At 32.0% G+C, this 11,656-nt stretch overlaps 1 protein-coding gene across 1 annotated transcript; it reads right to left on the reverse strand.

Moving 5' to 3' along the window:
- Nucleotides 1–683: 683 nt before the first annotated feature.
- On the reverse strand, nucleotides 684–3,698 carry LOC18047764. The gene is made up of 3 exons (XM_006441929.2): nucleotides 3,621–3,698; nucleotides 1,926–2,881; nucleotides 684–1,049 (listed from the first exon to the last, which is right to left on the reverse strand). The coding sequence occupies exons 2-3, from the start codon at nucleotides 2,877–2,879 to the stop codon at nucleotides 1,044–1,046; spliced, it is 960 nt and encodes a 319-aa protein (XP_006441992.2). The 5' UTR covers nucleotides 2,880–2,881; nucleotides 3,621–3,698; the 3' UTR covers nucleotides 684–1,043.
- Between the last annotated feature and the right edge of the window lie 7,958 nt (nucleotides 3,699–11,656).

The following is an 11,656-nucleotide window of genomic DNA, read 5'->3' on the forward strand; positions in this document are numbered from 1 at the left end:
AAACCACATTTGCTCACCTGCTCATAGTTTTGTTCTGTGTTTTGGATTTGGATTCAGAAATCATAATTGATATTGTCAGGCCAGCCTAGCATGCCTTCCCAGTTCTTAATAGGGAAGATCATAGATAAGATTTTATGCTCCTTTTAAAACAACCCTTTTCATTTTTAGTTCATAATCTTTCTTCTTATTGCTTTTCTAGTTTTGTATATGATCCAATTGATTTTTTTCAATAATCTCGCAAAATCATGTAACATAACAATGATTTAGGTCATATTTGACAGTGATTTCAACACTGTTCTCATCCTAAAATGTTATCTTTTTATAATTCCTGTGATTAAGAAAATCTAGTAATACACACTTGCAAGGAAAGCTGGTCACAACCCAGTAGGTTACCTTAAAGTTAATCAAGTAAGCTCTGGTGTAAACATTTACATCGCTAACCCTTAATTGCTCGCATAAAAAGCAACGGTGATTTGGCTTTCTAAACTCAGCAATACAGAAAATTTTGCCATCCAAGGCTTTTGCTGTGGCTGTTTAGGCCTCACAAGACTCAAACTCACCAATAACCTTCTACGCAGCAGGTTTAGTCATTTATGCATTCGTAATTGGCTCCAACACCAATGCAGTTAATTTTACATCCTTTAGAGGGAAACTTTAGAAGTCGAGAAGATGCAGCACACTGATTCAACATATACACCAAACACATTGTCATTAGACTAATATTTTGCAGGCAGAAAGCAAGAAACAAGCAAGCAAATCCAACCAAATAAGGACTAAATGTTTTGACAAGTCTACCGGTAAGTGGCTGTGCTGATAAAAAACAAATGCCACACAATGCAACACCGATCACTGTAACAACAGCATACATATGCATAAACACACAATACCAACTTCTCCTCTAAAGGAAGTATTTATGCTAACATAAGAAGTTGATACTTTGAACTCGAGTGTCTATTGATCTATTATTATAATGAACAAATCTCCAATAATTAAACAACACAGCAACTCATATGAACCACTACTGTCCCCCATCAGCAGCTGCTCTAATCTTGCACAGAAAAAAGAAATTAAGATTTTAGTTAGATACACAACCAAAACCATCTATCAGAACATTGCATTAAGTGTCTGATATATACTCATATATATGGTACAAAAAGAGGCTTTCTCTAAAGTTGATGGAGTTCGTACATTGCATACAACATTATCCCTATTGAAGTGAATAGCACATTCATAAGCACTAGATGCTTATGTTTTAGGCATAATGGCCTTGATACCAAACTCTAAAATACCTAACCTGATTCTGATTAAATTTGCTTCACTACAGTCAGTGGACCATGCACCACCTTGAAAGCTAATTTGTATAGCATAGTGCAAATATTTTGTATGTACAGATCCATTTATTTTGATGACTACACCAAAACATGAGTAGCTGCATTTATATGTTTCTAGAATCATATGAACTCCTATAATTCTCTATAAATCCCTCACTTCCTGCTCATTTCTCATACATTCATTTATGGCCAGTAAGTTGAGAGATTACTTAATAATATAGTTAAAATGGGATTGATAAATGATAAAAACTCCAGCCTTAATCATATATAATATATGATTTTACGAGACTGTTATTAGAAAAATAATATAGACAGTTACAAGAAAAATAATATAGACAGTTACACGCGAAGGAAGCATTTGTTGAGATCCACCAAGCAAAGGATAAGCAAATCAGAGTCATACTTATGTAACCTTTATTCTCCAGAAATTCAAAGTGAATTAAGTTAAGGAAGTTTTGCTTTTCTAATTATTTATCCATTATATAGAAAAAGTCAATTATGAACAACATAACTGTACAGTCAAGCATGAGATGCTGAAGTACAGTCGAGCATGAGATGCTGGATTTCAACATGAAAGCAACAGGTTTAACATACCTCATCATCGTCGTCGTCATCACCACCATCTTCTTTGTTCTTCTTGAGGCGCGTAGTACCACCCTCCTTGCTGATTGGTAACTTCATAGCTCCAAAAGGTGTGTCCACATCAATATGTCCTTTCATGGTGTAACCAGTACCTTTTCCTCTGATCATGTCCCAAAGTGCGGAGCCAAAGTCCTTGGGCCTAAAGGTGATAGGAATATCAATATAGCTAATCCCATTCTTGTCAATTTTGGCAGATTTTGTGAGTTCAGCAGCTCCAATGCTCGCATCTGATAGCCAAACTTCATAATCAAGTGAATTCAGGGCCAAGTCAAAGTCGTTCTTATTTTCCAACTTCAAATGAAGAATTGCAACAGTTTCTTCAAATGAGAATCTCTCAAACTTAATCTTCTCGAGATCAATATCGGGCTTGTAAGGAATGGGGATCTCTCCATTTTTCTCAAGTGGAAGAGTCAACCTTCCAAAAACCGGCACATCTACAATCAGGTCAACCTTGATCTTATATGGAATAATCATCCCAGGCTTGATATCATCATATGCATTTTTAATGTCATCATAAATCAGAGTAACAGGGATTTTGACAGTCTCCTCGCCATGTGCATGAATAGTTCCAGAATCTGGGATCAATCCAGAAACCAATTTCCTTCCATCACTCTCAACCAAGTAGTTTATGTCAATTAGAGGGATCGGTATAGGATTCGGGTTTTTAATGAGCACGTCAATAACAATATCTGCCCTTTCAAGATTAATTTTAGGAATGTGAACTGCAGTAACATCAGCAGTTGGCTTCCCAAATCCAATTGTTTCCTCAATCTTTTCACCAATATCATGGATAAAATCCTTGACTTTTTCGATAAATCCACCTTTTCCCTCTTCTTTGTCATCCTCCTTGTGCCCTTTCTCCTTAACATCCCTTTCAACTACTTCCGGCTTATCAGATGATGCCATACCTTCCGAAATAAATATTACCAAACAATGAAAAGATAAGATTGCATCATAACCAAAAAAACAAGAAAAAAAAAAAAAAAACAGAAATCAACGCTTCCAAAGTAAAACCTGCAATCTTAAAGCATTCAGTGCTCTTAAAAGCAGGGGGAGAAAAGCTGAATGATTACTAACAACAAATATTTAATATTAACTCCAACAAAATGGACAACATAAAAGGAAAATTGCTGAGCATGACTGCATGAACATCAGCAAATCGAGATTAGAGAATTGATCACCAACATTTAATCTCAAAACAGAACAAATGCAAGCCTGCCTACTTACGTTCAAAATCAGATCCTAGAAACAATCAAAGACCGCTCCTTTAGATGATTTTGAGACCAATCAATCTTGAAAGATTTTTTAAAAAAATATAATCAATGAATAATTATGGATCAAGCATGATCATATCATGTCAAGATGCAAAACTTCTTGATTGAATGCCAAAAACAAAGTCAACCCATTTGCTAAAATGACTCAAACATCAATGATCTAAACATCTCTTGAGGCAAATCTATGATAAAAAAAGAAGGAAAAAAAAATGAAACAAAAGGCAGAATCAGCATGTTGCATGTAGCATCAGCAAATGAGATTTCGATGGGCAATGTATAGATTTATACATAAAGCAGATCCACTCATGAACTCAAGGTTCATTCAGATTTGTATTAACTTGACAGAATCAGAGTGAACGAGATTTAGATTTACCTGACAGTTGATGCAGTTTTGAGAGCGATCTGATGAGTTCAAGACAGCAACCACGAAGGGCAAGGCCACTATTTACACTCTGCGCCTTACACATGGCAGTTATTTATTTATTTGCGCATTAATCATTGACTTAATAACATGAGGTCCCTGAGTGTTTGTGTTTTTTCATTTAAGGACATTATTGTCCATTTTGCATCAAGTAGATCCCTGAATCTTTTTGTTTTGATTTTTGAATTTATATAAGAATCTACTTAGTTAATAGTACTGACATATTCCGACTGACGATGTAAATTCATATAATTATAACATACTTCGGTCATGTATCAAGGATAACTTGTTAGACATGATTTATTCTTAACTTAGGAATAAATACTTATGAAAGAAAATTAATTTTGATATCTCACATAAGAACGATCCTTATATGTTAAAAATAAAAGTCTTTATTTTACGACTAATAGTCCTAATGGTTCCTAAATCTTACGAAAACAGTTTTAACTTTAATTTTAACTTATATAACCCTACAAATACATTCAATAGTTTATGAATTATTTTATTACGAGTAAAGGACTAATTTGATATATATAGACAAATCAAGCTCTTTTGTGAGGAAAAATAAAACTTGTGGTCCCTAACTCTTATGAAAATGACTTTAACATCAATTTTAACTTATGTTCCTCTATAAATACAATTTAGTTTGAAGAAATTAAAAGGAAATGAGAAAGAGAAAAGGAGGGGAGAGAAAAAAAAATAAGGAAAAAGAGATGTATTCTGTATCATAGCAAATAATGGAATGAAGGTCATTATTCTTTTTCCTTCATTTTCTGTCTCTCTCTCTCTTTCATCTTTCTTCTCTTTTCTAATTCCTTTCCAAACATGAATTAATAGTTCATCAATCATTTCAACATGAGTAAAAGGCTAATTTGATACAAACAGACAGATTTTGCCCTTTATCGAGGAAAAATAAAACCAAGATAGTTGGATAAAATTACTCATTAATCAATTCATTTGTTAAAAAAAAAAGGTGCATGGTTCGTATGTAATCTAAAAAGTAGCAATATTTGCCGACAAGTGATGGACGTCCCGCGGCGAGTCCATTTAATGGTCTAATGTACAATTTTCACTAGTGTGTTCGGAGCACTACCATACAGCTGTGTTTAAAGATGTATAGATCATTTAAATAGAAATTTATTGATATATTTATAATTAAATATTTTACATGGATTAATATTATTATGGCATAATTCAAATTTTTTCATTTGTCAATTTGAACATTTTTACCTTTAGGACTGTCAATTATAAATTTTTTAGGGAGAGATTTGCTCCTACTTAATTATGAAGGAATTAAAAGAAAAAAAATTCAATACAGTTATTATATAACTGAAAAGAGAAAGAATCCTGGCTCAAGGTTCGGACTCAAACCCATGTTGAGCCCACTGGTTCAATGCCAGTGGGATAGAAGCCCACTGACAGCCCATTAACCCATTTGAACTTATCCAAGAAGCACGCTTGAGTAGAATTTTTTTTTTTTTTAATAAAAAAAAGCATGCATTTTGGGTGTTTTAACGTTAAGCTAACATCTGAGCTACAACAACGGAGCTTGAAAATGACGAAGAAGAAGCTCGTTGATTGGGTTTTATTGAAAAAAAATTATTTCGGCAACAATGTATACATATAAACAGAAACAAAAGAAAACGAAATTTATCATTAAAAAAGGGAGGAAAAAAAAAGAATTATACTAGCTATTTGAGAAAATTTGGGCAACAACAATAACAAAAGCTTATTCAAGTAACTGCAGTTTCATTAGTCCAAATTAAGTGCCAATCTAATAATTTTTTAATCCTTATTACTAAGTTAATTTTGGATCATCATTTTCAATATTTTGTTTGTACGGTGGACTGGTGGAGTCCAAACAGTTTTGACAGGAAGCAACTACATCAAAGTGGGTCCGCCTAAGTTACATTTAACCTAACTTACGCCGACCCGCAAAATATTATTTAGCCCCCCAATCCTCTATATTAATTTTATTCTTGTTGATAATAATAATCCATTTAAAATTATAATTAATTATAATAAAATAATTGTCATAATTATAATTATAATCTATTTAATTATTATTATATTTTTAATTAAATGGAAGGTATTTTGAGAATTTAAAATTAAATGTGGCGAATCGGTACTCTAAGAATTTCAATAAAATAAAATAGAGTATAAGGAACTCAACGAAATTTTATAATACAAAAAATTTTATAATACTTATTAATAAATTATAAATAATATATAGTATAAGAGGCTGAATGATATTTGCGAGTCAACCATAGTTAATTGTAACTTAGGCGGACCCCATGAAATTACTTGGCATTGTTATTGTTGAAATGGCTCTTCATGTCTCATAGAGTTGCCACTACCCGTTGATTAGGCTATGGGCTATCTAGGAAATTTCATTTTTGTTTTTCAGTATATTTTAAAATTTGGCAGCATACGAATATGGGTCTTATTTTTAGAGGATCAACAATATTTCATGTGTCTCATTTAGATCTAAATAATAAAATGAAGAATAACAACTTTTTAATTTTTTTTAAAACAAGTTTAAATCAATTTTAATGCTTATTTTTCATAAAACTATTTAAAAATTACTCAATCAAGAAAATAAAAAATAATTGATCGTGAATGAACTTCGGAGCAATAAGGTTTGGAATTAAATATGTGAAACATCACATGCAACATTAAACAGAAACATTGACAAGGAGCAAATAGGCTTCGGAAACAAGATCAAGTGCACAATTTAAGTGAGGCGTAATAATGAAACCTTGGGATTAATCCTCGAGAATGGACTCGGGAGATTAGACCCGGAAAGGATTTTAATATCTGGCCACTTGAGAGTGGCTATAAGTGGAGACAAAGTCTGACTCAGAGGGGGATAGTTATCTCTCTTGGATTATGAGAGAAAGCTCTCATCTTCTTCTTTCAATTTACATGCATTGTTGAGAGTGAAGCTGACTCGAGCGTTATAATAGCGCCTTTGCATGTTCATCTAATTGTGATTCGTATCATCAAGCACTACTAGAAAAATGGTCTTTACTGACTTTAGAATAGTGTCAGAAATTACTTTTACTGACACTTGTTAATTGTGTCAGTAATCTGGGAGTCAGAAAAATAGTGACACTTGTAAGTGGTGTCAGTGATTACTATTACTACAGTATCACCGATATTATGACACCATAGTATTAGTAGTTATTGATATTTTATTAGTGTCTATGATTACTGTTACCATGGTATCACTAGTTAATTTATTTTTAAAAAAATAAAAAATTAAATTGGATCATTGCCTATTGATTTATTTGTAAAATTAAAAGCACCACAAAATAACAAAAAGAAATTGATTTATATCACAAAATCTTTCATTTCACATTTAAATATTATTAGTATATATTACAAATTGAACTTCAATAGCCAAAATATGAGATATCCTACTCTCATAACTAAATAATCCAAATTCAATACATAAAAATTAGTCTCTGTCCCTATCTGACCAACTTCCATCAGAATTAGCCTCATCACTTCTGCTTTCACTGTGATAATTGGAGCGCCTCCGACTCCAAGTTGTTTCATGAACAATTGACGTTCATCATCATGGCTTCTGCCAGAACCACTTTTCACACGATCAGCCTCCCTTGATCTAGACCTTCTGTAATGATGCCTGCATAAGAAATTACAAAACCATAAATAACTAGAAGATTTCTAACATCAGCAGTAAATACATTAAATAATGAAATTTGATCATAGTTTGGATCATCATCCCTTGTACATAAGATCGCAATGCTACATCACCAAAGGCTTCTTGTTGAATCTAATTATTTTCTTGCCATGCTTGCAACATGGTCATTACGCCACATACTAATCATACATTTTTGAAAGTGGGTTTTAAACTCGAACAATAGACCAAAAAACCAACAGAAGAACTTTCTTTAAATCTTGCATTGAAAGAACATCTTTTCATTATTCATTGCTTCTAAGAAAACCAAGTTAGGAGACTTGAAGAAAACACAAATGAAGAGAACGATACTATGAAGAAACCTCTCAAAATCATCGGTCAAACATGGAAGTTTAAACTAAAAAATTCAAATAACAGAAAGTGAATTAAATAAACAAGAGTTCATATATACCAAGTACAGTTTTTAGTGTCTATGACTAATAATAAAAGCATACCTGTCGGCATTAGTTGAATCTATCTTGTTCCTCGTTTGTCCTTCGCGTTCTTGATTCCAGGTCCCAGATTCATCAGAATAACCAAATAAAGCAGCCATCTTTTTCACCCAATATCTCGGAGGTGGTTTATCCCAATCAGCCCATTCATAGTCTCCGCTAGGGTTGCGGAAACAGTGGATAAAATTGCAGGCCATTCCACAAGAGCATGTCTGTTAAAATATATGCCCAACGAAGATAATAAGAGTGTAAAGAAAAGAAGAAAAGAAACAAACTCATTTCATATCAAAAGCAAAATGGCAAAGAAAAAAGCAAGTGTATAAGCCGCACAATTATAACTCTGAAAAATGAGACAATTGGCTGTACCTTTAGTATTGACTTCATATATTCCCCACATATGGCAATCTTCCATCTAGTCACATTAATAAATTGATTGGTTGGTGCGAGTTGTATAACAGCACCAAATTGATTGTAATTAAAATTAAAAAGAATATGATTACCTTAAATAAAAAAGAAAAAAAGGAAAAAGGAAAAGACTAACCTTTAAGAGTAGTCCCAAATATAATGAAAAAAGATTTATGCCTTTGGTACTTTCTTCTCTCGTTGCAATTCACAGTGTTGACACATTTTTTTCCCTGAAAAGTACTGCAAGTTAGTAGATTTATCACTAATCAGATTTAATAGGAAACGTTGACAGCTTGAATTTAAGATTTTCTTTAATTTAATTTGGAATGCTATGAACAAAACATAATTAGACATGTCAATGCACCACAAATCAAATTTCCAAGTCATTTGGACAACTCTACATTTGCTTCTCACATGATAAAACTATATAAGTTAAAATTGCATATGAAACTGTAAAAGTAGCAGCAGGTGTTTGAATATATATTAAATTTAAAATACTAAATATATCATAATGATACTTTCCACATTTTAAGTGGACATATAAGTCAACAACATATTAAAATTTGAGGCTATTCTGATATCATTAGGCTGGTGTTTGATAGGATCAAACATTAATGAACAATTCTGTCAAAATTGCATATGAAACTGTAAAAGTAGCAGCAGGTGTTTGAATATATATTAAATTTAAAATACTAAATATATCAGAATGATACTTTCCAGATTTTAAGTGGACATATAAGTCAACAACATATTAAAATTTGAGGCTATTCCGATATCATTAGGCTGGTGTTTGATAGGATCAAAGATTAATGAACAGTTCTGTCAAAATTGCATATGAAACTGTAAAAGTAGCAGCAGGTGTTTGAATATATATTAAATTTAAAATACTAAATATATCAGAATGATACTTTCCAGATTTTAAGTGGACATATAAGTCAACAACATATTAAAATTTGAGGCTATTCCGATATCATTAGACTGGTGTTTGATAGGATCAAAAATTAATGAACAGTTCTGTCAAAAGAAGTTACTGCAGAGACATCAGAGTTTGAAAAATTATTAAAAATAAATTACAAGTTCAATCAAAATAAAATTTTCCAGATTTGAAGTATGCAAATAGAAGTGTAGTTTATCCGAATTTCAGCTTATTCTAACTCTGTTAGACTATAGTTTGCAATATCAAACATGGTACATATGTAATTTCTAATAAAATTGGACAACAACCAACCATATTGAGAAATCCATTCAAAATAAAATATAAACCCAATTCATTCCAAAATTTCCAGAATTAAAATGTTCTCATTTAAACTTAGTTTAATCAAACTTTCAAATCAATTGAAAGTCATTTAGTCAAGTTCGGAAACAACCAAGTTCACAACAACAGTCTATCAATCCTCAAATTTTCAGCATAATTTCGTGAGGGAGAATGGAGATTTTTACTTAAGAAAATTTTAGGTTTGGGTTTTCATACACACCATTAAACGAAATATAGTACATACTAAACACATGATTGTCGATTGCCATTATTCTTTTAATTAACAAATTGCATTCAACCTAAATCCATAATCACCGATTGTAATCATTCTTTCACTTAATAAACTGAATTCCACCTATAATAAAGCTGCGTTTTATTTATTTTATTAAACAATAAATTAGATTATAAGCAACAAAAACCCTAGATGGCTAGATTTCCAAACAAGTGCAAGCTCTCATTTGCACTCAATAAACATCAATCAATTAATAGATAAATACTTAAACAATGAGAATAGAGAATGAGACAAAGAGTTACCACAACACTGATTCGGACTTTCAAACCTTAGCTTTGCCCAAATTCTTCACAGCACTTTCTGGGTTCTTTTCAGGGATATTTTAGCTTAAGGACGACGGGTTTCAAGGTTTTGACAAAGGCGGCTTTCAAGGTAGATCATTGTTAGAGAGAGAAAGAGAGCGAGAGAGAGGGAAGGAGAGAGAAGGAAGAAAGCTTCGGCGGCCGTGAGATAGATTTTTTACTTTAACAAAAATTTTTAGGTTTTAGGTTTCACACAGAACATGAAAGATTTTTAGATTTTAGGTTTTAAGTTATAATATTTATTTATTTATTAATTTATAAGTTCAAAAATGCAATTTGTGGCCGAGTGGTATAGCGGTTAAAATAAAAAGGTTATGGCTTAGAGGTCTTCAGTTCGATTATTAGTAGATACAAAATTAAAATTTTATTTTTTTAACTACTAATACTTTAGTGTCACGAATCTGTGATATTTGATTTACTGACACCGTAGTATTAGTAATTTGTGATACTTATCTGTTAAACACGGAAAATGCCCCAAATACATGTAATTACTGATACTTTATAATAAAGTGTCAGAAGACAAGTGTCACAAAAGACCATTTTTCTAGTAGTGAAGCTTGAGGATTCTACTTCCTTGTTTTGAACAGCCAAAATATAACTCCCTCACAAGCATTTCCTCATCTCTGTAAGATGATCTTGAGGTTAAGCCATTTAGCATGATGCCGCCAAGGATGCTGAATTACATTCTAAAAGTGATTACTTGGCTATATTCTAAAGGCGTTTTTAGATGCACGTGAAAACAGACCAGTTACTTGTAGACATAATTCTACAAAATATACTCTAATTGATGTTTCCCGATTTCTGTTTTTCAGAATCTAAAAAATTAGCCAATGGGTTTCACTGTGTAAAAGTTCACTCTTGTGTATTCTACTGTGTGCTTTGCTTTTCTTTGTTAGCCTTTAGGGTTTTGAAAAAAATTACGTAAGAGGAGTTCTTATAAATTCAAGACTTTTAATACCACTATTTAATAAATTGGTAAATCAGATAAAAAATTAAGTGATTTGAAATTTAAAAATTAAAACATACTTAATTTCCATTAGCCTAACATACTAGATTATATAAAATACATATTATAAAAATAAAAAAATTAAAAAAAAAGCAAATTACAGGTGTTATATTGACAGTTTTTCAACTCGCTTATTTTTAGAACTCATGTTGGTAAAAGGCAACGCAGAGAACTCTGAGCTTTGTCAAATTCTGAAATCTGCTGTTTAAGATGATGAACTCATTTTGTTTTAGAAATTTAGCAAAAATAGGATGCGATTAGAATACACAGACAATAATAAATTTTTTGCATTCTTAAAGTAATTTGAGTGGTTTTCCAGTGGACATTGCAATGTTGACGTAAAGCTTTGAAAAGCTTTGAACAGTTATACAACTAACATCAAAGGCTTGGGGGATGCCGTATCAATTTTGAAAACAAAAAGGGTGCCAAAATATCCCGCATTTGAGTTCATTCTCAATTAGAAATGGTGAGACAAAAAGGGTACACCACCATCAAGCTGTGTTTATTGAATTTGAGCAAAGCACAAAACGGCTGTGATGAGTCGTTCAAATTAAAGGGCAGAAAGGTCATTTC

This window comes from Citrus clementina, unplaced genomic scaffold, assembly GCF_000493195.1.
Source record: "Citrus clementina cultivar Clemenules unplaced genomic scaffold, Citrus_clementina_v1.0 scaffold_3, whole genome shotgun sequence".
NCBI classification, from domain to species: Eukaryota; Viridiplantae; Streptophyta; class Magnoliopsida; order Sapindales; family Rutaceae; genus Citrus; species Citrus x clementina.